The sequence below is a fragment of the Chlorocebus sabaeus genome, chromosome 15, assembly GCF_047675955.1.
Source record: "Chlorocebus sabaeus isolate Y175 chromosome 15, mChlSab1.0.hap1, whole genome shotgun sequence".
Classification (NCBI taxonomy): domain Eukaryota; kingdom Metazoa; phylum Chordata; class Mammalia; order Primates; family Cercopithecidae; genus Chlorocebus; species Chlorocebus sabaeus.
In genome coordinates, this window is record NC_132918.1 from 70,813,903 (window position 1) to 70,841,437 (window position 27,535).

The window sequence follows — 27,535 nt, forward strand, 5'->3', positions numbered from 1 at the left end:
AGTTTCCATGTGTTATTACTGTTAGAACTTCCCCCACTCCCCTCCAACACAAAAGCAGCTCTGCCTGCTAGTATGGAAGCCCTGGGAACAGCCTCATACTGGCCTCGTGCTGGCGACATCTCTGCCTTGGCTTTCCTGCTGGAACACACATGTCACTCAGTACTAGCCATTTATTCTTCTGGCAGAGCTGTGGCAAGAGGGGATTAACAGGGAGAAAATTTAAAAAACAAACAAAAAGCCAAAACAACACGAAAGAGGTGGGCATGTCTTTAAAACAATCAGTGTCCACCTCCCCCAGCCCTGTGCTTGTGTCTGCCTGCCCTTTGCATGCCTGCGCCTGTGGTGGGGGGGATATGTCTGCACCTCTGAAAATCTTCTTATTTAGACATCACAAGGTATTAGCCCAATTTTGAACACGGCCGGCTGCAATACTGGTGCACAGACACGACTGCTCTTTCTTCAGAAAACTCTCCAGTTCAAACATGTTTGCAGAGCGTGATTCATGGTGTTTCTTTCTGGATTGTCCAGTGGGTAATTGCTGTACGAAAACCAGAGAAACAGATGTAGACCCTGAACCCTGGCTATAAATTTTTGTTTTATGATTATGGGTTTCAAATGTGCTGTGTCACACTGACAAATATACAGTTACTCTGAAACTAAATGGATTTTGCTCTCAAACTTTTGCTTTTGGTTTTTACTTTTTGTTTGCTTGTTGGTTGGAAATACATTTATTAGATCATTGATCAAACACAAAGAAAATAGAGATGACACATCAGAATGTTATTTTATGCCATAACAAGAAGATATTTGGGAAAGTTTCTTCCAACCTTGTGGCTGATGTTTAAAATGGGTGTCAGTAGTTTACATTTCATTATGGACAAATCGGTCTATTTTTCACTTTCTACCCTACTCATTAATCTTTATAGTACATGGATATGTATTTAAAGAATTGTGGCTTATTTATGTATCTTTCGTTCATTTTACTTAAAATAAAGAATTAGGAGGCAGAATCAAGTTTTCAAGAAGTATAAGCATTTACTGATGAAGAAATAATTAGCATGTGGCTAAATCATGGGTCTGTTTTATAAATTAATACTTGGATTAAGTAATAGCTCCAATTATTGCTATCAGCATAATTAATTCAAGATGAGGAATGATTAACTGACTAGCGAATACTGTCACATTATAAGAAACCCATACTATTCCATTCACTGGGATTTAAATACTGATTATTCATTTCAAGGCCCAAGTTCATTTCTCAGTTGAGAACTTCAAGGTAATTACACATTTTACATTTTCTTACACAAAGAAAGAAAACATCGAGTTGCCCAACCTTTACCACACACATGGAGGGACACACTAATGTTGTTATTTTTGTGCAATGATACAGTATAGAGGTAAGAAATTTGGAAGCAGTGCTCTCCCTCGATGAGGCTGATTCCGTAGCTTAAGAAATCAGAATGAACAGAATTTTGAGGACATCCCTCCCCATCTTCACTTCCCTGGGACCAGTGCATCTCTACTCTTTGAAAAGGTGTTAAGCAAGAATGTGCAGCAGCCTCCTCTGGATAACAGATCCTTGTATACACATACCTGTCAGTGATGCCATGTTTCCCATCTCTCACTTAAGTTTTTCCTACTGTACTTTCAATATAGCTGCTTCCTCTACTCTTGTCTAACAACTTTCATCCCTCTCCATTATCCGGTCTAAATGAGCTCAGTTTCCAAGGAACTCTAAGGACCTTAAATAAGCATTTGGAGTCATAAGCCTCATGGACCAAGTAGAAATTGGCACATAATGTAGTGCTTTGTGTATCTTTACAACTACCTTAATGACAGTGTGTTAAAATGTTTTGTAAATTCCTCTGTGTTCCCTTGCTTAAAATGTGTGTTTTCTTTGTAGTTAAAGGGTTTCTTATAATAAGTCTCTGTTAAGAAATGATGGCCATATAAAAGAGAGAAGAGAGGGGAAAAAAATAACAAACACAGATTCAGCAAAAATCTCACCCCTTTATTGCCCTGAACTTTTCAATAGCAAGAACTGAGCTTGCTGGGCTGAAAATTGTTTTAATGTACCTTCATAAAAGAATCTTTGACTTGGTAAGTGTGTGCGATGCATACTTTTCATGTTACACCACAAGTGCCACTTAGCAACTCCGCTAGACAGGGCAGTGTTTCAGCATGGGGTGGGGTGCCCCCTGACAGGCTTTTAAAAGGCCTGGATGCCAATGCACATTCCAACACTATCCACAAAAAGGAGACTGGAGCAGTGCTCTTGCCTGCGTTGGGCAAGGAGACTGTCCCTCCCTGCCTACCCTCTTGCCTGCCCTGTTTTGTGGGAGAACTATAAGTAAATACTAGAGAGGCAGTGGAGAAGACAGGGTGTTTAAATTCCTCCCCAGAGTTTCCTTTCTTTGATGTATGTTGCATCCTTTAAGCAAGTTGTGCAAAATGGCTGCAGGGTCGATTGGCTCTCCCTTTTAAAGCTCTCCATCCGGCTGGGTTTATTTGTAAATATTGCATCTATCCTTCTCAGTGTTTTAAGACTGGCTGGAAAGACTCTTCTTCCTGTAGGTTGGGTCAGTGTGAGAGATCTAAAAAATCATTTTCCCTTAAAATTACTGTATTTTAATAAAAGGATTGGGCAGGGGCTAGTACGAGAGAAAACTGGTCCTTCAAAATATAAAACTGTCATACTTAAACGAGCTTACAAAATATGTGTTTAATTATGTGGTGGGATGTGTGTAGGTGTATGATGAGAGAGGCAACCAACCAACATGGTGTTTTGGGGTGCAAGGATATGGGAACAGGCAAGTAATTTTCACATTGGACTTTGATCTTAGGGAGCTGGGTTCTAGTCACAGCTCTGAGCTGTGTGACCTTGGGTGGGTCCCATCTCCCCGGGCTGTTGTTTCCCCAGTTGAACAATATGAGGATGAGTCACAGCTAACATTTGTTCCATGATATTTACCCAGCACCATACAAGTGTTTTTCTGTCCTCCCAGTTACCACCAAGGTGGGTAGTATTATATGCCCATTTTAGAGAGGAGGAAACTGAAGCCCGAAGAAGTTAAATACTTGTCCCAGAACACACAGCTGGTAAGTGGCAGACCTGGAATTGGAATCTAGTTCAGTTTGATTCCCCAGTCCATGCTCTTGACCACTGTATTGTTTTTTCAAGTCCAGATCTAAAATCTCATTTTTTTGTGTGATTTGTGTGTTTGGGGCAGGGGTAACTAATTCTTGACTACTCCATATGCTGCATAGAACCTGGAGAGGATTTTTCAAAGTAAATGAATCCCGAAAGCTGGATTGCAGAGCAAACGAATGCAGTCACTTCAGCCAGGGGCTTGCAAGAGGGAGAAAGAGAAAAAGACTGTGGAATGGAAAGTTTCCCAACTCAAGCCTTTCCCAAGGGGTAGCCATTCTCTGTTCTACAGTTTAGGGCTTGCATGTGCTTTTTTCTGGAGTGGAAAAATACATAAGTTATAAGGAATTTAACAGACAGAAAGGCGCACAGAGGAATTTAAAGGGTAGGCTGGGGGGCGAGGCAGTGGGCGGGAGACGAACGGGCGCGGGTGGGGAGGGGGGGAACACTGTTTTCCAAGCTAAGCCGCGGCAAATAAAAAGGCGTAAAGGGAGAGAAGTTGGTGCTCAACGTGAGCCAGGAGCAGCGTCCCGGCTCCTCCCCTGCTCGTTTTAAAAGCACTTCTTGTATTGTTTTTAAGGTGAGAAATAGGAAAGAAAGCGCCGGCTTGTGCGCTCGCTGCCTGCCTCGCTGGCTGTCTGCTTTTGCAGGGCTGCTGGGAGTTTTTAAGCTCTGTGAGAATCCTGGGAGTTGGTGATGTCAGACTAGTTGGGTCATTTGAAGGTTAGCAGCCCGGGTAGGGTTCACCGAAAGTTCACTCGCATATATTAGGCAATTCAATCTTTCATTCTGTGTGACAGAAGTAGTAGGAAGTGAGCTGTTCAGAGGCAGGAGGGTCTATTCTTTGCCAAAGGGGGGACCAGAATTCCCCCATGCGAGCTGTTTGAGGACTGGGATGCCGAGAACGCGAGCGATCCGAGCAGGGTTTGTCTGGGCACCGTCGGGGTAGGATCCGGAACGCATTCGGAAGGCTTTTTGCAAGCATTTACTTGGAAGGAGAACTTGGGATCTTTCTGGGAACCCCCCGCCCCGGCTGGATTGGCCGAGCAAGCCTGGAAAATGGTAAATGATCATTTGGATCAATTACAGGCTTTTAGCTGGCTTGTCTGTCATAATTCATGATTCGGGGCTGGGAAAAAGACCAACAGCCTACGTGCCAAAAAAGGGGCAGAGTTTGATGGAGTTGGGTGGACTTTTCTATGCCATTTGCCTCCACACCTAGAGGATAAGCACTTTTGCAGACATTCAGTGCAGGGGAGATCATGTTTGACTGTATGGATGTTCTGTCAGTGAGTCCTGGGCAAATCCTGGATTTCTACACTGCGAGTCCGTCTTCCTGCATGCTCCAGGAGAAAGCTCTCAAAGCATGCTTCAGTGGATTGACCCAAACCGAATGGCAGCATCGGCACACTGCTCAATGTAGGTTTATTTTTTTCCCTTCTTCTACCAAGAAAAAAAAAAAATTGTCTCTCTTGCATGCAATAAAGACATTGGAAATAAACTGCATTGGTAGCAAGACAAAGGATTTAATGATTTAATGCTGAAGGGGTGTGATATGCTGGCATGCATATTGATTCCCTTTGCTGAAAATTTCCTGTTAGATGTTTTCTTCCCAAATAACCCCTCCCGCCCCCATGCTCCTCTCCTTACCAACCTTATAGTCTGTTGAAAACAGTTTTGAAAATATGCATAAAAGTGTGGGGGGTGGGGAGTAGAGGGTGACCACAAGACTTTAAAACATTCTTCAAGTAGGGCAATTTGACCCATTTTGCAGTTTTTACTAAAATGTGTACAGAGTGGAATTTAACTTTACTGTTCTTTGGATTAGCTACTAGTTGTATAGGTTCTTCCACCCCTTGTGTATTCCAACAGTCCAAAGTAATTAAAATATGACATTTTCCTTGAAAGGAATTTAGTTTAATTAAGGTGGCTGCTGCTCCCGAAGTTCATAAACCACCAGTTCAGGCTGCCGCTTCCAATGTTTTCCTTGCTAAGGAAAGGCAATATTTCTTAGCATTGACCCTGCTGCCACCTTTCCGAGTCACTTTGTTGGTCTAAGAAGTTGCTGTTTTGCTAGAAAACTACTGGCAATGAACACCCCTTGGGCTGAGCCATCCATTATTTTCATATCTTGCAATTCAGCCTGGAACATGGACATCCGTTAAAGGAAAGGAAATATAAGTGGGATAGCCCAATTTAAAAAAAAATATATTGACTATTTTGTTATCTGATGCTGACACAGTGCCGAGGTACGCATCTGGTCAACAGTAGCCTGGCTGCAGGCTTGAGAAATGACCAGGAGTCCCAGAAAATCCCACCTTCGGGTGGCTGTAGTGGGAGCCTGCAGGATGCTGTACCGCCCTGACAGTGATTTAGATAAATGGCTCAGCTATCTATCAAAATGTTTTTAGTACTTTATTTGACAATTCATTGGAGCATTAGCCTGAAAATGACATTTTAAATCTTTGTTTTCAAAGAGGTCAAAGTTTAACTGGAAGAAATTGAGTTTTCCTAATAACATGGTGGCTTATCTAACGAGAGAAGAAAAAGGAGAGAGGGGACAATGACAGGATTTAAATTGCCCTCTCTGAAACTTTTTCTTAAGAATAAAGACTTGCTTCTTGGGCCAGGAAATCAACAGGTTTGTAGCTGAAAAATCAATAACCATTTGATGCCAACAGCCTGGCTGGCTGACTTAACATTTTGTAGAGCCATAAGCAGAGCAAAAAGAATATCGTTTTCAGTAGGCGCCTTAATCTTCAGCTGCTCCCCAAATGCCTTTTCTTTTTTGGTGCCTATTTTATTTCTGGAGAACTCAAAGAAACTTGAGTTACAAAATAATTTTCTAATCCAAGAAGAGACCTTTCAGACCTGTCCTCTTTGTGGCAGTTAAAACAGTATGAACAATTTCTGTTGGAATCCCATGGAACTGGGGCTCTCTGAAACTTTTTCTTGTTAGAGAAAGTTGTAACGAAACATATTTTTTAACAGAAGGAAAAAAAAATGCTCAGGATCCTCGTCAAAAGTTATTAGACCTAATAGAGTTTTTACATGTAGACATTCTTCCTTTTGTAATTAACCCTCCAAACATGCCTATTAAGTTGTAAGAGTAGGGGGAAAAGCTTTGTTTGTTCTTGGACAAGTTAAACAAGGGATTTGCTTTATCTAGGGAGAGCGAGCGGTGAATGTGTCATTCGCCTAAAACTAGCCGATAAGCAAGAAGTGTTGATAACAGCAAAGTTTAGCTAATCAAAGAAACTTGCATTAGACAAAGTAAATAAAGGCATTTGACAAAGGGATTTCAGAAATTCCAGTGTCTTATTTTTGTAAGCAGGGCAATTAGTTCTTATTGTGGTCAGTTTCACAAGAGTCTGAATCCCACACCCCAACTTTAGGTTAAATGAATAAAATGTAAATATTGCTTGTGCCATTGCAGAGTTGCTTTACCCTCCATAAACCACTTTATGATAGTCAGTTGTTAGCGATTAAGGTTTTGTTTTTTTGTTTTTTTGTTTTTAGCATAAATAAAACTAAAACTTTTTTATTTTTTTTTTTTTCCAAGATTCTAACAAATGTCTGTGCCACGCAGTGTTTGGTTCAGGGTGGTATAGCTAGTTAGAACTTTTGAAATAAAAGCATATTAGGGCTACATTTGTGTAAGTAAGAACATAACCACAACCTTTTCCATTTTACTTAATGGCTATTTTGACGAGAAGCAGATCTGTTTTTGCTTTTAACACAGAGGAAACAGTGGGCAAAGAAGAAAAAGTACTAAATTCCAACCAAAACTATTTTCTGCTTTGAGATTTTTTTTTATGGTGTGTGTGTGTATGCATAGTAAATAAAGTAAGACCTTTGAACATGGAGCACACTGCCAGAAGCTCACTTTGAAAGGTGTTAAAATATTCCCTTTATTTTCTTTTTAATTTTAAAGGCAGAAAAATGATATGCCAGCCAGCTGCCATTTGTAGTAGTGTCTGTGAATTGCTTGTTATAAGCATTCAAAGTCAGGATTAGGGGACTACTAAGGGAATGTGGTCTAAATATTACGATTGACGACTGCCCCTGGAAGGTATAGGAGTCACTGAATTTCTGTTCAGATGCCTCCAGGATTATCTTGGTTTTAGGCGGCTCCAGATGTTTTCAACATTAATTGCTCAGTGGGCATAGGATAAATCTTAATATTTTGTGGTCTAAATATAGTTACTTTAGTGAAATAACGAGTGTGACAACTTCTTGGCCTTTTTCCCTGTCTTTTCTCCCTACTCAACATGTCAAAAGCAAAAATTTAAAAAAAAAATTTCTTTTTGAAATAGGATTTTGCCCATTAATGAGAAGAAATTATTTTTAAAACAAACAGTAGTGATGTTTGATTAGGGAATGAGAAAATGCCTCTTTTCAAAGCCCTGGGACCCAAATTTTAAGTATTAAACAGTATCTAAATCCTCTCCTAGTGAGATATAAATTGGGGTCAAAGTGGCAAAATCAAAGATACCCTCTGAAAGAAAGACTAAATAAAGACTGACAGCCACCGTATGAATTGAATGGGGTTTTGAATAAATATTTCAGTGAAAAGGCCCAATTGTTTTTCTAAAGTAGGACATAATTTTCTGCTTCTCGGACACATGACAGTGGTAACTAATACCATCAGAAAGAAGAGGAAAAGAGGGACTTTTCCCTAAATCACAAAGAGAGTGCAGGCAGAGTTGTTTGAAAACAAGTGAAAGATTCAAAGTTTTCCTTCCTTGTAGAAAAAAAGAAATCACATTGTGAATATTCAGATAAATTGGTACATTTGACAAGGGAGTGAGTATTGATGTGCAACTTAGAAAAGAAAAAGCATACATTTAAATTTTATTGCCAGAAAAGGATAGATCAAAAAACCAAACAGTAGGAAAGGTAGACATCTGCTTGCCTAAACTTAAGCTATGGAATTGATTTGGAAGCTCTAGTTAGAATTTGATTTGCCAGCCAATAATGTAAAGCCCTTACATTGAATCAGGTCTTCTTTCCTTAATAGATAAATGACCAGAATGGCTATTTCTGATAGGCTAGCTGGCCTGAATCAGAAGTTTCCTTCTCATTTCTAGAAGCCTGGCGCTGATATGTACAACCCGAGGGTATTGTGCACTTTTGTCTAAAGCGTAAGAATAAAAGAAAGTTCTTCTGGATATCAGATGCTTATAATTTACCTTCAACATATGTTAAGCCTTGAGGTGGCTGAAAAGGAAAGAGAACCTGTTTTCTCCTTTATACATTCCACAAATATCATTAAACTCTATCTGAGAAGGGAAATACATGATAAATAACAATGATTATAAATTCTGCTCTCAAGGAATTTATAATTTCTTAAATCAATAATTTAGAAAAAGCTGCGAATTTTAAGTTACTCTTTGGGCAGAAGATTGTGATGTAAAAACCAAGATGCGAAATACAAAACTCTTTTCAAGTCGCACAGGACTTTAACAATAAATGCAGTGTTCATTTTAAAACATCTTAGAATCTTCTATACAGTTTGAGTTATGTGTAAGTGCCATAAATTTATCCTTAAATGACATTTTTATACTTTAAATGTTCTAATATAAATTCAGTTAACTATCAATTAAATAGATTATTTCAGAAATGGGAGTTTTTGATGAAGGTTAATCAGAAAAATCTTGGCTAAAAACCTTTCCAAAGATATTAATGTAGATAGAATCTTGCCTTTCAAATTACAGGGTAGTTATGACAATCATATATCTCTGATTTTCTAGAATAACCCACTTTCAAATGTCCTGCACAGTTCCCACATAAATCATTGAAATATGCCAGATATTTAATATTACAACATCTCCTAGGCTGCCCGTTGAACCCAGGAGTGGCACAGAAAGTCTTTGTTTGGATTCTATAGTCAATGTAAGTAGAGCTCTCACAGCTTAATTTTTATATTATGTCTGAAGATCGCCTTGTGTTTCTGGGTCATTCTTATGAACATGAATTGCTTTCGTAGCAAACTATAGATCTGTGAATAGAAGGCATTCCTTGCAAAATGGACTGGGCTGTGGTTCTCACTCTAGCACCTGTGTGTGTGTGGACAGGGTGGGGAGGAGGGAATATAATTAAATTGTTATGAACAAATCTGTATCAGCCCTTGCCAGCTTCCTCTTAAAAAGTTGGAGCTGGGGTGATGGAGGGAGAAAAGTAGAGTTAACTCGGGTTTCAGATTTATCAGTATCCTGCTTGTAAGTGGCTTGGCCTAAGTACCTCTTGTTAAATAGGAGATGAGATAACCTGCCCCATCTGTAAGATCTAATAACACAACCTCATCAGTCATTATGTTGCCCTGAATTCTCCTCTTTTCATTCCCAGCTTCCTTACCCCATCATTAAAAAGCATGATCTCTGTCCCATCCCACTCCCCAAACCCCTTTAAATGAATGAAAAATAAAGTTGCAAAAGTTCTCTCTACCTAGGAAGCAGAAGAGCCTAAGTCTACTGGCATTTTGTCTTGAGCTTTCAGAGCTCCTTAGATGGGAATTCAAACAGGCAATGGAACTGCTGACTTGCTTTTTCTCTGGCCTTGCAAGGTGGGGGAGCTACAAGGGGGCCATTTAGTACCATAAGACTCTCTGCCCACTGTGCGATAAGGCGAGGATAACAGGAACTGACGTCAGCAAGGCGACTCAACCTGGCCAAGCGTTTCCTCTAGTCAGGGCTCAGGGATTCCAGGAGTCTCTGGGCCTCCCCCAGCAGCTGAAGAACTGAACCAGCTCAGGGGAGGGAGAAAGAAGATTTTTACAGGGGTGATAGTGGGTGATGATGTCCCCGATTTCCAAAAGCAGATTTCTTTGGAGAGAACAAAGAAAAACTAGGGGGAATAAAGTAGTTTAATAAAAGTGGATTCTGAGATTATAATTGTAATTTCACATTGTCATAGAATAGGTATTTGTTTGCCAGCTGTCAACAATTTACTGCTGATGTCTCATTAGACAGGCTATCCAGCAATCACCACATATGATCCACTCACAAACCTCGCCGACTCTCCATATAGAACAAAATGTGAGGGGATTCACGTTGTCAGAGTTAATCCTTGGTACTCTTAATGTTTTTTCTTTTTTCTTTTTTTTTTTTTTTTGAGATGGAGTCTTGCCCTGTCTCCCAGGCTGGAGTGCAGTGGTGCGATCTTGGCTCACTGCAACGTCCGCCTCCCGGATTCAAGTGATTCTTTTGCCTCAGCCTCCTGAGTAGCTGGGACTACAGGCGTGTGCCACCACACCTGGCTAATTTTTGTATTTTTAGTAGAGATGGGGTTTCACCATGTTGGCCAGGATGGTCTCGATCTCCTGACCTCGTGAGCTGCCCACCTCGGCCTCCCAAAATGCTGGGATTACAGGCATGAGCCACCGCGCCCGCCCTTCTGTTTACTTTTGAAAGTACAAAGTTCCCACCCCCATCTGCATCAGATGACAACATTGCTAAAGCCATTTCATTTGCTACCAGCCCTGAAACCACTTAGCAGTTTTCCTCACCTTTTTCCTTCTTCCCTTTCTCTTAAACCCAGATTTATTTTTATTTTACTTTATTCTATTCTTTGCCTTCCAAAGTATCTGATTTGAGGTTTGGAGGAGGAGAAATTCAAACAGAAGGATTTTATTTCTTAAAATTCGCAGATTCTCCTCAGTCCACTGACGTCTTAAAGATTGCTTCTTATTTTTTAAGTTTTAGTGTTTGACAAAGAATCACTGTCTAATTTGACCCATATTTAGTGGAATGTTTGTTTTGTTATTGATAAATTACTGTTCATCACAGAATAAAATTTTGTCAAGTCAAAAAAATAGCTAAATTCAAAATACTGTGAAGGTAAAAGAACAAATAAGATGAGTGCATCAGTTAACTAGGGAGAGAAGATTTGGATCACATCCCAATTTTTTTCCCATTTCCAGAGCAAATGAAGACCTCATGTAATAAATTTGTCTTCTCAAAAATATTAAAGCTTTCAACGGCTACAGTACTTTTGTCATGTCATCAAAGTCCATAATTATAAAAAGGCTGATGATCTGAAGGCCATTGCAGCTTCAAAAGATTTTTTAGGGTCTGGTCTATTGGAAAGCTTGGTGGTTTAATTAACTAAAATGGAAATGGAGGCAGCGAAATTCAGTTCCTGATGTTTTAATTTAGCTCAGTACTGCCATGTGTTATTGAAGAGAATTCTTAAAGGCAAACATAATTATTTCATTATGGTCCTCAGAATGCTTTCATTGGCTTTAATGACAAGAAGCTGTATAAAAAGGCATACATTTTAATTAGTCCTTTTTATATTTACATCAGATAAATAACAAATAATTGATGAAAAACAAGTCTTTGGAATGGATGATTTCACATAGTGCGCTGGTTACAGTGTAATGATGAAACATTTCTCTGTTGCTTTGCATTTTAATTATATATACATTATATTACAGTAGTGGTGCCGTGGAGCTACTAAAATACCGTTGTTGCCATTGTATTACAAAAAAAATCACGATTAATGCCTACAAATTGAAAGCTGAAAAAGGTAGCTAGACACACATCTCCAAGGAAGTAAATTACCGGTTCCATTAATTTTACTACATTTGTTAGAACTCATTTTGATCACTTTTATCTTTTACGCTTCATCTTTTTGGATTAAGATCGTCAGGGGTTTCATATGCCTTTTTATGGCCACATCTTCTCCTGAACACCTTTCTTTCGCTCTTGCTTCCTGTTTTGAGGATTTGCATGAAAGTGCCTTGCCAAATGTGCATTGGAAATTCAGAGAGCTTTCTCCCCATTCTATCGGCCTGCTTTACCTTTGATTTTATATGAAAACCCATTTCACATGATTCATCCGTTTTGGTGTACAGAACACTAATTGTTATTATTGATTTTAAATTCCGTGACCATTACAAGTAACCCAGATGACTGGCAGATAAAGGGTAATAATCCATGGAGTTCTGGAACTGTTTCATGTTTGTCTGGAGTACTTTATGTGATCAATATTAACTGCCCCATTGAAACTAACTGCTGTATCAAATAACAGTCAATCAAATGAATGTGCTTGGAGATTATTTATTGAAAGCTTTAATTGTTCACTGGGGCCCTGCTTATCAGAGGAAACAATAAGAACTAGAGGTAGGATGAACAGGTTTGGATTTGCAGGGAAAGTTGGGGGATGCAGATGATCAAGGCATCTCTCTACTTCTTGGGCAAGAGTTTCCAGAAACCCATGCTGGGCTTATGGTTCGGGCAGAAGCTGAAGTTGCAGATACTCTTCCAGAGCTTATGCTATCACTTGTACCTCAAGGCCTTTCTAGAGAAGGGGGTATAATAATATTTTTGCACTCAACAGAGGCTGTGAAAAGTTCTCCCTTTCCAAGAGTTTTACTGCTGCTTCTCCCTAATCCTCTCAGAATTACCCTTCCACGCATCTCTCCACCTCTGCTTCCCATCATGGCCTGATTGATGGTCAAAGATGATGCAAGTAGCCTGCCTTGACACGGGATTGGTTTCTACAGCTATGAAATGGGAATAATCGTGTCTGCATTGCAGGATTTGTAGAAGGATTAGAGATCATGTAAATTACGATTCTATTCTTGTCTTGAAAACATATGGAAGTCACCAGGTAGGCCTTCTGCCCTGATTTTGGCATGACACCTGTGGCTTACGTGCCTTTGCTAATAGCAAACTGTTTTTTTTTTTTTTTTTTTTTTTTTTTGGTCATATCTAAAGTAGGTATCTCTTTTCTTTGGTGAAATGATCCCTCGCTATAGCTCATAACCTAGGTGGCAGTCCTTTCTGTTTGTCAGGTAGCACTGTGGCCTGATTCAGGGGCATCCATTTACCAGATCCCCAGATTTCTTGCAAATAATTGATTTTTACAAGTGAGCATTGTTACCTTCAAAGTTGTCACAATACACTTAGCCCAAAGATGCTGTCGTGGCACTGTACATTTTTATTGCTCATTGATGGATTAGCTCTTGCAATGTGCCATTCAACATATGGCTCTTGGGTGTCTGCCATGTGCCAGGCTCCTTGATGTGATCTGTGGGGGACACCAAGATGAATCAGACACTGTCCTTTCTCCCTCTGAACTCATGATATAATGGGAAGAACTTGTGTACACAAGTCATTGTCACATAACCCCCTTATAACAAACCCAGAAATCTCCTCATGTCTTTGAACCTGAGATTGATAATGGAAAGAACTAAGAACTGCCAGGAACCACAGCTGGTTTATATGGTGGGTGATCAAGTGGATTATACATTTTTGTCACAGTGGAGCGGGCGTGAAGTTTTTCTGTGTGTAGGCCTCATAGATCATCTCTAAAAGTAGTTCACAAAGAGGAGTTCTAAACCTATCTTAAACAGTGGAATAAATGCACACCTTCCAAACTAGCTCCTTGAAGACCTGCATATGGATGTTTCTAGAGCTTGTTAAGTAATCATGTTCTTTGGGGATGGGTTTGATTCTATTGGATTTTTAAAAATCACTTATTTCTCTATGATTTCTGTGACTTATCGCTGTGTAACAAACCATCCCAAAACTTCCTGGTCTAACAATTTATTATGACATTATTCTGTGGATGGGCTGAGTTCTGCTGGGCAGAACCCTCTGCTCTGCGTGCTGTCAGCTGGGGCTGAATCATCCAGGGCTAAATTGGGCTGGAAATCCAAAAAGGCTTGCTCTCATGGCTGGCGGTGGGTGTTGGTTGTCGGTGAGAGCTCTACGGGATCTGAGTGTGACTTGTGCATGTCACAGCATGGCAGCAGTATTCTGAGAGACAGCATTTCCAGAGTGAGCCTTCCAGGAAGGAGGCGGCAGAGGCTCCCAGTCCTCTTAAAGGCTAGACCCAGAGAGTGGTATTCAGTCACTTTCAGTCTGTTCTACTGGTGAAACAGACGCAGGGCCAGCCCAGTTTCAATAACTACCTTTCAGTTTGGGAGAGAGAGGCAAAGAATGCCCACCATGACCATCGTAGCATATATGCGCTGTAACAAGAAAGAAAGTATTGTCTTCTGAAAATGATTAAATTGAAGAACAGTTGTGGGGCTTTTAGTTTTTTGGCAGGTTCAATATTTAATGAAATGCTACTCTAATGACAACATACTCATTTTCAGTTAATCCTCACAACCCTATAAGTGAGATATCTTCATTTTACAGATGAGGAAATGGAGGCTCAGGGAAGGTGAATAACACAGATTGCAAGGAGCAGAGTGTGGTTTCAAGTCCCACGAAGGGCTTTTCTCTTGCCTCCATGTGCTGTTACTCACTTGGGGGTCCTTGGCTTCAGGAGTTTGTCATCCTATCAGCTGGGTGAAGAATTCCTGAAAAATGTTTTATGCCCTAATAATCCCAAGAATAAAACACCACCGAGTGTTTTGGTTTAGGGGAGAGGTAGGAAAAAGAGAGGTAAAGTACTGTAACTCACATAGCTTCCTCTGATTACATTATTTTCTCTACTATAAACTAGTCTTTTACATTGTGGAGGAAACTCTGCCCAAACTATGAGGCTATTTTACTTTTGCCCTTTTGTTTTTACATCCTGTTTGCTGTTGAAGTCTATGGTGGCCTAGTCACTGCTGTAGCTCAGGGGGTTCAGAGCAGGATTAGTCTGGTATTTACTGAAGAGTCACAACAAGATGAGAGATGGGAAACAGGGCTTTTCATGTTGCTCTAGTTTACTGGTAACCCTCATCTAAAGATGGGTGCTAAGTGTTTGTGCTAGAGAGTGTCTCTTCATTAAATGGAGCTATTTTGTCTTCCATTACCAAAGTAAAAAAATAAAAGACAAAGAGGAAGAAAGAAAACTTTCTGATAGTAAAGTCGAATTAATGTTTTTTTATTTGCTACATAATTTAAGTATCACATGTAGAGGATCCCAAACTTAAGTTAACCATTACCATTTAGTGAAACTTACATGAATCATAGTGGATCTCATTGGCCTCTCAGATAATGCTCTTATTTCAATGACTTCAAATATGTCTTATTTTTTATTTTTTGAGACAGAGTCTTGCTCTGTTGCTCAGGCTGGAGTGCAGTGATATGATCTCAGCTCACTGCAGCCTCAACCTGCTGGGCTGAAGCGATCCTCCCACCTCAGCCTCCCGTGTAGCTGAGACTACAGGTGTGTGTCATCACACCTGGTTATTTTTTTGGAGAGACAGGATTTACCATGTTGCACAGGCTGGTCTTAAACTCCTGGGCTCAAGCAATCTGCTTGCCTTGGCATCTCAAAGTGCTGGAATCACAGGTGTGAGCCACTGTGCCCTGCTCAGATATGTCTTAAATGAAATGTATTCTGTATTTTGAATTTTTGTATACCATGTTCTACCTGTTTTGTTTGAAATCTAATTGTTGCTGAATTATATATTTTGAGGAAATAGAGACGGGGGGACAAATTGCAGTGACTTGCTAGAAGTCATGTAGTGCATTCTAAGTGGAAGCAGATCTACATCTGTAAGATGCTAACAGGTGATGCAGTGAAATACAGCATGGTACTCTCCAGTGTGATACAGTGAAGTTGGGTGGACTTTCTTTGTGCACTGCCCTTGCTGTGGAAGCTTGCGCTCAGGTTGCCTCCGTTTTGTTTTGTTTTTTTCTTTTTTAATCTTTAAAATGAATCCATAATATCTACCTTGAAAGCTTAAGATCAGTCTTAAAGCCTTAAATAAGAGAGTGTATTTGACACATGATGCTCAGTAAATAGATTGTTTTCATATATAAACAGAGTTGTCAATAAGAAACTTGCTTTAGGCTCGCATGGCGGCTGATACCTGAAATTCCAGCACTTTAGGGGGCCGAGGCAGGCAGATCACTTGAGCCTAGGCACTTGAGACCAGCCTAGGCAACATGGCAAAACCCTGTCTCTACAAAAAGAATTATCTGGCCGTGGTGGCACACACCTGTAGTCCTAGCTACTTGGGAGTCTGGGGTGGGAGGATAATCTGAGCCTCGGAATGTTGAGGCTGCAGTGAGCCGGGATTGCACCACTGCACTCCAGCTTAGGCAACAGAGTGAGATCCTGTCTTAAAAAAAAAAAAAAAAAAAAACAGAAATTTATTAAAAAAAAATTCAGGCCAGGCATGGTGGCTCACACCTGTAATCCCAGCATTTTGGGAGGCCAAGGCAGGTGGATCACAACAAACATCAGGAGTTCGAGACCAGACTGGCCAATACGGTGAAACCCTGTCTCTACTAAAAATAACAAAAATTAGCTGGGCATGGTGGTGCCTGCGCCTGCGTCCCAGCTGCTCAGGAGGCTGAGGCAGGAGAATTGCTTGAACCTGGGACACGGAGGTTGCAGTGAGCCGAGATTCGCGCCACTGCACACTCCAGCATGGGCGACAGAGTGAGATACCGTCTCAAAAAAAAAAAAAAAAAAAAAAAAAAATCCAAATGCTAGCATTGTCCAGAAAAATTCAACAGATTTATTTGTAATTATTATAAAATTGAACTCCTGAACCTTGTTCACTGAAACATTTTGATTTGCATTAATGCTTTACATCCCCACATTTATATTAAAAATTCACATACAAATGAAAATGGAAAAACTGCCAATAGCTAATTTCTGTCCCCTTTTTTCTACTTGCAATCATATACTTAGGTACCTTTTGACTGCATTGGAAAAAAACAAAAACAAAAACAAAAAACTAATATTCAGAACTACCAATAACAGAAAGAAGAGAATTTTTGTTTTTTGTTTTTTGTTTTTGTTTTTTGAGAATGAAATATTTCCCATCATAGGGGACCTAAGCGCATTCTCCACGTATACAGCATGCTGATGTCTTTTGACGTAATTGTTACACGTTTGATGTGGATAACACACAGATTGGTGCCTAGGCCAACCAGACAGGCCTCACTTGGCTCCTGCAAAGCACCAGTAGCTGCGCTCTGGAAGCTCAGATCAGTTTTAAAGTCCTGAGCAATTTCTCGCACCAAGATACTGAAAGGGAAGTTTGCGAATCAGTTCAGTGGACTTCGGTAAGACCTAATTTCACTGAGTCCCCCAGTCCTAGGCCTGTAACAGTGAGGTTTCTCCACCCCTCCAGTAGATGGCGCACTCTCGAGAATGGCTTTTGTGGCCAGTTTCTTCCCGGGTGCTTTTTCCACGGGTGGATTTTTGAGTAGTGTGCTTTGTAGGAACCATGGTATGGACACCTCCTTACTTTCCCCCTTCTCCTTCGCCCAGAGCTCGGCAAGCTAGAGGTGGCGCTGGCGTCAGAGAGCCTCAATTGGAAACCCAATTCCCCAATATTTTACTATGAATTTTTTTTTAATGCAGGAAAGTTACAACAGCTTTACTGCAAACACTTGGGTACCTACTACCATAGCTACCATTAAAATTACCAGGTTTCTTTTCGGTGTTCCCACCCTTTTCCCCTTTTGCATGTGTTTGTTTTGTTTTGTTTTTGTATTGTTGACTGGGTCTCCTTACTAAACTGAGAAGCCTTTGAGGTCAGGTATTGTGCTTTTTACCTCTGCTTTCCCAGTGCTAATATAGTACTTGGTCTATGATCCTCAGTAAACTATGGTTGAACCCACATGTATGTTCTAATAAGCAACCCTTTAATATACTCAATATCAGTGCCCTTCAACAGAACTTCCTACTTTGAAGTTTCCGATGATGGAAAGGATCTATAATTCTACATTGTCTGATATCGTAATCGCTAGCCATTTATGACTGTTGGCATTTGAAATGCAGTTAATACACCTGAGGGAGTGACTTTTTAATTTTATTTTTATTTATTTATTTTTGAGACAGAGTCTCGCGCTGTTGCCTAGGCTGGAGTGCGGTGGCGCGATCTTGGCTCACTGCAAGCTCCGCCTCCCAGGTTCAAGCGATTCTCCTGCTTCAGCCTCCTGAGTAGCTGGGATTACAGGTGCGTGCAACCACGCCCAGCTAATTTTTATATTTTTAGTAGAGACGGGGTTTCACGATGTTGGTCAGGCTGGTCTCAAACTCCTGACCTCGTGATCCACCCACCTTGATCTCCCCTAGTGCTGGGATTACAGGCGGGAACCGCCAATTTTATTTTATTTTAATTAATTTAACTTTCAATAGCCACACATGGCTAGTGGCTACTGTATTACACAATTCACTTCTGCATACTTCAGCTATTATTATTCTTTCAATATTTGTTCATTCTCTTTGTTTATTTCCTTTTTCCCTTCAGCCTTTACTCTTCTCTCCTATGGCTATTAGCAAGCTCTAATTATCCCTTTATGTAGCGGGTAAATAGACTGCAGGAAAATGTAAACAGAATGCTGTAGGGTGGTGATTTCAGTCATTGTTTAACTCCTTTTCCTTCTGGGTGGAACTATTTTTCCTGGGGCCTGGCAAATATTTAGCACTTGTTTTGCTAACATTTAGTTTACACAGCTAAACCAAGATTTTTGCAGAATCTCAGTGGGCGGGAATTACATTCCCTGTAGCAATCAAATCATGGTGACATACGATGTCTATTCCTGTGCTCCACACCTGCTTAGTTTTGAGATGGGCAGAGTATCTTCCAACATTTTCAAGCTATCAACTCAGCTTGAGCATTTCAACAAACTTCAGGGAGGCAGAGAGGAACTGGCCATATTCTATGGAAGCCTCAGTTTGCCTTCTAGGAAATACCATGAGCTCTCCCCCGGTGCCTTCTCCTGCTCACACTCGTCCTCTGCTCATAACCCAGAGCACGGCACGCAGTAGGTACTCAGGAGTATGCTGAGTGTAGTTCAGTGAAAATGAAATTGAGAACATCTCAAGTGAGCTAATATTTTTTGGTTATTCAAAACACCTAAAGTAAACTTGATGGGGGCTGTCAAAAACGTGGGAGGTTCAGTTTGGCTGGGATGGCAAGGTAAGTAAGCCCTTGTAAGTGCATTTACTGGCAAACTGGCCTGGAAACATGAGAATGGAATATTTCCCTAGGTTTCTGGCACGCACTTTGGTGTCACAGAAATAGATTTTCTGATGGTACTTCCTGTTAACCAGGACATTATTGCTCCCTCTTGTCCCCACCCCCCTTTTTTTTGGTCTATCCCTAGAAATGGTGTGAAGAAAGTAAATAAAAATAAAGCTAAAGCATGCCTGTAATCTCAGCTGCTCGGGAGGCTGAGGCAGGAGATTCGCTTAAAATCTGGGAAGTGGAGGTTGCAGTGAGCTGAGATCGCGCCATCGCACTCTAGCCTGGGTGACAGAAAGTCCGTCTAAAAATACATATATATATATGTGTGTGTGTGTGTGTGTGTGTGTATATATATGCTAAGGGACCAGGCGCAGTGGCTCATGCCTGTAATCCCAGCACTTTGGGAGGCTGAGGTGGGCAGATCAGGTGAGCTCAGGAGTTCGAGACCAGCCTGCCCAACATGGTGAAACCCTGTCTCTACTAAAATACAAAAATTAGCTGGGCGTGTGGCGGGTGCCTGTAATCCCAGCTACTCGGGAGGCTGAGGTGGGAGAATCACTTGAACCCAGGAGGTAGAGGTTGCAGTGAGCTGAGATAGCACCACTGCACTCCAGCCTAGACAACAGAGCAAGACTCTGTCTCAAAAAGTAATAATAATAACAAAATAAATAAATAGCTAAAACAACTATCAAGAGAAACTTTTGAACCACGGTTTGCTTCCGCACTCCCTTGATTTAAAATTGTGATTGATTTTTATTAAAGTAAAACAATCACTGTCATAATTAATATTTAGTAAGTGCTTATTATGTGTCAGGTGCTTAAAATGAACCATGTCATCTAGTCCTCAGAGCAGCCTGAAGAGAAAGGCACTGTTATCCCCACTTTACAAATGCAGATTCCCAGGCACTGAGAGGTTCAAATACCTACCTTGAATCTCCTGAGTAGGAGAAAGCAAGTCCGAAGTTCCCAACTTGAGTTTGTATAATGTAGGGTTCCTTTTCTTTGCCAACTATATAAATTTCTATTTTCTTTGCAGGGAAGAGGGATGGGGAAGATTAGAAGCCTCAGAATCCACAGAATAATAAAATGGTTTCCAAGTGAAAGCTGGAAATAATACATTTTTAACAAAATGGGCAGTTTTTCTAATTGCTGAGCCCCTACTGTTCAATTCCTTTTTATGTCCTAATTCATTAAATTATGTACACATACAGGCTTATTATTTACAGATGTATACACTTTTAAGTGGCTCATATGAAACAGATGTTTCGTGAAAGGTAACAGAGAACAAGTGATCTAAACCTTCCTTTAGTGGGTATCAAGCGAGTATTATGGCCTATTACCTGCAGGTCTTTTGCTATTATTTTGAATTGCAGTGTCCAGTATGGGGAGGAAGATTCAATTTATCTCCTGGAGGAACAAGTAAAAATACAACAGCCCTATAAGCAAACATCTGCATCACAAAATAAAAGAGGGTGTGTGCAGGTGATAGGCAGGTGGTGTTCACATTTGGGGTCCTGTGGATTTGTGAGTTTTACAAGCAATTTGAGAAAAAAAAAGACCCATTGCATTACAGGAGGTGAGGTGTATTGAGCAGACCATCTTTAGAGACCAGTGTTAACCATATCAACTAGCTGGAGAAATGAATGAACACCTCTTTTCTTTTTTCTTTTTTTTTTTTTTTGGAGACAGAATCTTGCTCTGTCGCCCAGGCTGGAGTGCAGTGGCGCAATCTTGGCTCAGTGCAAACTCCACCTCCCGGGTTCAAGTGATTCTCCTATCTCAGCCTCCTGAGTAGCTGGGATTACAGGCACATGCCATCACACCTGGCTAATTTTTTGTATTTTAGTAGAGACAGGATTTCACCGTGTTGCCCAGGCTGGTCTTGAACTCCTGAGCTCAGGCAATCTGCCCGCCTCGGCCTCCCAAAGTGCTAGGATTACAGGCATGAGCCACCATACCCGGCCGAGTACCTCTTTTTCAAAACAAGATTAACATGGCCTAATTAAAATAAGCATGACCAGTTCACGACGTGGCCATAAACTGGGTGGCATATGTCAGTAGACAGTTATTTCAGTACTTCTTCAGAATATCAAAGAGCAGTCCGGACGCATGATTCACACCTGTAATCCCAACACTTAGGGAGGCTGAGACAGGTGGATCACTTGAGGTCAGGAGTTCGAGACCAGCCTGGCCAACATGGTGAAACCCTGTCTCTACTAAAAATACAAAAAATTAACCTGGCGTGGTGGGGGCATGCCTGTAGTCCCAGCTACTCAAGAGGCTGAGGCAGGAGAATTGCTTGAGCCCCGGAGGCAGGGGTTGCAGTGAGCCGAGGTCGCGCTAGTGCACTCCAGCCTGGGTGACAGAGTGAGACTCCTTCTCAAAAAAATAATAAGGAATATCAGAGAGCAATAATAATTGCCCCTCAAAGTCCACAGTGAGATTTATTATTTATAAATTGTCAGGAGTTCTCTAAACAACAACAACAAAAATTGGAGCAAAAAGATGGCTGGAATCGTGTCATTTTGGATGTTGAAAGCTGGGAACAGTTACAACTGAAATATAAAATGGGACATGAAATATTAAGTGACATACCGGGTTTATTGCATATATGACCATGAGAGTGCATTTCATTTTGTCTTATGGAGCTCTAAAAAAATCCATGTAATGGATTAAAGGTATTAAAACTCCCATATTCTCCCTGGCTGTACGCCAGGGAACAAAGCATGATAAATAATCCCAATAGACAGAATATGTGGGAAGGAATTTTAAAATGTATTTATGGTGGACATATTGACCTCCCTAACTAATAAAAGTGTATACATGAGGTTTCGAAGAAAATGCGTAGCCCTTACAACACACAGTAGTGTTCGTATCTTTAAAATATTGCCCACGTCTGTGTGACATATGGCTGTCATCCTCTGTCTTTACCCTGGAAGTGAGGAAACACATGAATTTTATAGTAACATGTGCAGTCACTGTTAGGAGGAATAGTTTTGATTTCCTTTATCTTAAAGCCGGGGTGAAAACTACACCAAATCTGGATTTTGTAAATAAAGCTTTCTTGGAATGTGCCACACCTATACATTTACATTTTGTCTGTGACTGCCTTCCCCCATGGTGGCAGAATTGAGTGACTGTGACAGAGACCAGACAGCCCACAAAGCCTAAAGTATTTCCTATCTGACCATTTATAAAATTTGCAGACCCTGCCTTAAAACATAAAAAATGAATAGGACTGTGAGGAAGAGAAATGTGTACTTGGTTTCTCATTTATACTAATCTTCTATGTGAATTCAGGGGGCGAACTCACTTTGAATTCATTTCCTAACTGTGTGACCTTGGCCAAGTCATTTAACCTCTCTAAGCTTCAGTTTCCTCATGTGAATAATGGAGATCAAAAAAAGAAGAAGAAACCTGATCATGTGAACGATCCTTGCTCTTCACACTTTTGTCAAGAGGGAGCAAATGGGGTAATGTGTGTGAAAACACCCCTCAAGTTGTCCCCCGCCATATAAAGTGTGCTGCTGGCAGATTCTACTGAACTGGCTGAAAGTATTTATTTCACATCACATGTAAGGATTTGTATGCATATTTCATTTTTTTTCATTCTTTTTTTTTTAACCAACACTGATTGAACTTTTGCTATGTACTGGACACTCCTTCAGCCCTGAGCATTTAAAGGCAAGGCCACCAAAATCTTTGTGTGTGCTAGTAACACATCCACTCATGACAGCCTCTGACCCCCATCAGATCCTTTTTCTAGCTGGGGCCGTGTTTGGTCTGTGGCATTTCTCAGTTATCTGTTTGTGTGGGCAGGGAACAGTGTAGTCTAACTTCTTTATAACCCAGCATGTATCAAGGGGTCTGGTCCCTGGCAGGTGCTCAATAAATATTTGTCAGCAGGTGGATGTTGCTGACTGATAATCACTGCCTTCTACTCCCCCACCCACCTTAGTCCATGCAATGGTTTGGGACTTTGGGTTTTGAACAGCAATTGAAGGCTCTCGAATGAGAGATCGCTGTGGTAAAGAAGGGTTTAAAGAAGTCATTTCTGAGGGGGCTAGGCAGCCTGGATTGCGGATCGGCCAGGAAAACCTACTAGGAGTGAGAACACTTCAGATTAATGCCTGTGGGTCTGGGAAGGAAAGGACAGTTGAGAGAGGGAAAACTGACATGACTTGCTTTCCTCACATTAGCTTGTAGAGAATTTCTTAGGTACATCAGAAGGGAAAATTATTTTGAGAGGGAAAATGGAAGTGAAGGTCACCAAGTCAAGTCAGGGGAAAGAAGGGAAGGTGAATAGCATTGAGATTCATCAACATAAGCATGATACAATAATGGTAATAACTGCTTGTGTAGCACTTATGTGGCAGGCATTGTGCAAAGTACTTTATAATGATGTTATTTAATGCTCGCAATGATTCAATGAAGAATAGACATTTTATACAAGCAGAAATTCAGACTCAGAGAGGTTAAGTAATTTTCCAAAAGTCACACAGCCAGTAAGTAGGAGAGTTAGGATTTGAATCCAGGAAGGCTGACTCCCGAGTTCATACTTCCAACCATATGCCTCAGACAACTTATCTTATAGACAAGGTGGACAAGTTTTGGGAATATACAAAAAAGACCTGAACCTTGGGGGACTGCTCTCAGTTGGAAGGTTGGTGAAAATGTCTTTGAATTATTTTTTCAAAATTTTCTTAACATTTTTAAAAAAGAAATAATGCTAAAGTACTTTGAAACTCTTAGCTTTCTCATATCTAGGAATCACTGCTCTGAAAGAAAAAAATAACCAACAAGGCAGCATTCCTGTAATTTGAACACTTCTATATAGAAACTTGATAACCTTTTCTGCTTGTGTTTTGAGACAGAGTTTCGCTCTTGTTACCCAGGCTGGAGTGCAATGGCATGATCTCAGCTCACCGCAATTTCCGCCTCCCGGGTTCAAGCAATCGTCCTGCCTCAGCCTCCCGAGTGGCTGGGATTACAGGCATGCACCACCACACTCAACTAATTTTGTATTTTTAGTAGAGGTGGGGTTTCTCCATGTTGGTCAGGCTGGTCTCAAACTCCCAACCTCAGGTGATCCGCCCGTCTTGGCGTCCCAAAGTGCTGAGATTAGGGGCTTGAGCCACCGCGCCTGGCCCAGAATCTTTTCAAATGAAATATCAATTGCATGCTTTGAACTGATGCATTATGCTCAGCTCCAGCAGTAATATAATTTTCATATTAGCCAACTAGAGGGTACACTAAGGATGTTCACTGTCTACTTCTCTCACCTCCCCCGCCAACCCCCAGACATCTTGGGAAGACAGTCATTCAGCCCCTCTTTTTTTTTTTTTGAGACGGAGTCTCGCTCTGTCACCCAGGCTGGAGTGCAGTGGCCGGATCTCAGCTCACTGCAAGCTCCGCCTCCCGGGTTCACGCCATTCTCCTGCCTCGAGACTCCCGAGTAGCTGGGACTACAGGGACCCGCCACCGCGCCCGGTTAATTTTTTGTATTTTTTAGTAGAGATGAGGTTTTACCGTGTTAGCCAGGATGGTCTCTATCTCCTGACTCGTGATCTGCCCACCTCGGCCTCCCAAAGTGCTGGCTTACCGCGCCCAGCCTATGGGGCATGCTAATTCTGTAGACAGTGACAGAAAAGCTATTGCACAGCCAATTCTGGATATTGAGTTCATTCATATGCCAAATAAATTTTGGTTAAGGAAATATATGTGGCCTTCAGGTGAGGGAAGGAGAACCTGCATAGGGGCTGGGGGCTCAGAGTCCCTTCCTCCTCTGCCTCCCCGAAGAGCCCTGAAGCTGGTGGTGTGCAGACTCCCTTTGGCCTGAGTGACTGCTCCTGACGGTGTTCAGCCACACGCCGTTGGACTGCCGCCAGAGGCCTTTGGAATCTTGGTCTTAGCTGCTGCCATTCTCCCTGCTGAGGGCCGGGTTCTCAGCAGGGAAGGTGCAGAAGGGGTTAGTGGGTGTGTTTGTGGTGCCTTCTAATTCCTGCGTTTGCTTCTGGGGGACTTTCCTACTTTATTGCTCTGACTGGAAAGAAAAAACGGCATTATTTCTGTCTCCTTAACTTCTTTCTTTTGAGTTTTCCAGTTTTACTTTTGTTCTTTATGCTGGGATAACAGTGTGTCTGTCTGTCTGACTTAGACATACCCTGCATACTGTAAAACTCCCTGCCAGGGACAGCTGCTTGTGACAGGAGTCCTGCACGGTCCTAAGAGGGGATGTCATACTCTTCTCTCAGCATGGGGGTCAGACCCAGTCCCTTGAACTTAAGACCATTTAAGTTCAAGTCCACACTCTTTATTTACCAGCTGTATGGCCTTGAACAAGTTACCTAACCACACTAAAACCTCTGGTTTCCTCTTGCCTGTCAAAAAGAAATACTAAGACTAAAAACCTCTCTCTCTCTTTTTTTTTTTAGACGGAGTCCTGCTCTGTTGCCCAGGCTGGAGTGCAATGGTGCGATCTCATCTCACTGCAACCTCCACCTCCTGGTCTCAAGCAATTCTCCTGCCCCAGCCTCCCAAGCAACTGGGATTATAGGCACATACCACCACAAATTTGTTTTGTGTGTGTATTTGTAGTAGAGATGGGGTTTCACCATGTTGGCCAGGCTGGTCTCAAACTTCTGTCCTCAAGTGATCCACCTGCCACAACCTCCCAAGTGCTGGGATTACAGGCGTGAGTCACTGTGCCTGGCCAAGACTTACTCTCTTATTGGGTCACTCTGGGGATTAGATGAATTAGTAGATTAAAAATGCTTAGAATAGAGTGAAGGGGCATGACTAGCCTACAGTGCATGCTCCATGAGTGTTAGCGATTACTGTTGTTTGACTAGACTCTAGAGATGGTTCTGTTGTTTTCTGTGGTGACCATATTAGTCGCATTATTGATACGGACTTAGTCCCCTTTTCCCCAGATAGTCTAATAATAAAGCATTAGCTATTCTTTGTATATGTTTTTACACTTTTTGTAGTTTACGAAGTGTAAACCCTGCAATGTAGTAAGCGTGATTGTCATCTCGATTTTTCAGATGAGAAAACTGAGGATCAGGAAGGACAAGTGACCGCTAGTAAGAGGCAGAATTAGGAACTGAGCTCATACCGTCTGCACTGTAGCACTCTGCAGTTGCCATTTCTCCAGAGCTGTAGTATTTTCTTTGCTGTTCCCACTCTTTGGTCCCAGAGTCTCCCCACCAGTAGTATCCTTAGCCTAGATCAGGGTTTTTGAAACTCAGCACTATCTATAATTGGGGCCAGATAAATCTTCATTGTGGAGAAGGGGCCTGCCCTGGGCATTGTGAGATGTTTTGTAGCGTCCCTGGCCTCTACCTATAGATGCCAGGAGCAGCCCCAAGTTGTGACAGCCAGAAATGTCTCCCGATGTTGCAGAATGTCCCATGAAAGACAAAACGGTGCTGGCTAAAAACCCCTGCCCGGCTGGGCATGGTGGCTCAATCCCAGCACTTTGGGAGGCCAAGACAGGCAGATCACCTGAGGTCAGGAGTTTGAGACCAGCCTGGCTAACATTGTGAAACCTAGTTTCCACTAAAAATACAAAAAATTAACTGGGTGTGGTGGCGCGCATCTGTGTATTCCAACTACTCAGGAGGCTGAGGCAGGAGAATCTCTTGAACCCAGGAGGCGGAGGTTACAGTGAGCTGAGTTCACACCATTGCACTCCAGCTTGGACAACAAGAGCAAAACTCCATCTCAGAAAAAAAAAACAAAAAACAACAACAACAAAAAACTGTGCTTTAGATTAAGGAAGGTGGAAGGGAAATGTGTTTGTGGGAGGAGGGGAAAGGTGGAGGTGAGTGTTGGTTATCATTTATTGAGCACTTACTGTGTGTCAGGCAAAGTGCAAACGTTGTCTCTGGTTTACCAACAGGAATCAGGATTATCTTCATTTTCAGCAAAGAAACACTAGGGCTCAGAGAAATGAAACTCTATGGCCATTAGTAAGTGGCAGAAGAGAGATTCAAATTCAGGTCCACCTGGCAGCAAAGCTTACCACTTTCCCATCACCTCCTCCACACAATTTTATGCAGGCTCATGGCATTTTCTTTCTTTTTAGGAACAAGAAAACCCACACAGTGAGGATTAAATCGGTTTCAAAGTTATTTTGAGGCTGTTCATATGGTGCATACCTGTAAGAAACAAAACAGAAAAATTTCTTTGCAGCAAAATTCTGAGTAAGCCAAGCATTATTTTATTAAGAAAAAGAGGGTTTTGTCTAAATTGTAGTGTAATTAATCACACTTGAACTTCCTTACATCTTAGAGGAGTGGCAAAGTATGTGACAGAACATAATTTCATTGTTGTCTTCCAAGCATTTCCCTTTTAGTTTTCTGTCAGGCTGGTACCAATGTGGTTTTCAAATAGGTATATAGTACATAAGCAAAGAATGTGTGTGTGTGTGTATCTGAAATGAATGTGACTGTGTATGTCTGAAGTGATATACATGTTAATGCTCCTGTTTTAACCTA

At 41.4% G+C, this 27,535-nt stretch overlaps 1 protein-coding gene across 3 annotated transcripts in view; it reads left to right on the forward strand.

The window, feature by feature from the left end:
• The window catches only part of RARB (retinoic acid receptor beta), a 769,451-nt gene that overhangs the window by 595,395 nt on the left and 146,521 nt on the right, over nucleotides 1–27,535 (forward strand). The window contains exon 1 of one of the 3 annotated variants that reach the window (XM_008009295.3): nucleotides 3,730–4,567. The exons of 1 other annotated variant lie outside the window; for it this stretch is intronic. In XM_008009295.3, coding sequence (XP_008007486.3) covers nucleotides 4,411–4,567 — 157 coding nt within the window. In that variant the 5' untranslated portion in view covers nucleotides 3,730–4,410. Of the gene's footprint in view, nucleotides 1–3,729; nucleotides 4,568–27,535 lie in introns of those variants that run through there. One more of the 3 variants, XM_038002336.2, reaches the window with a different exon arrangement.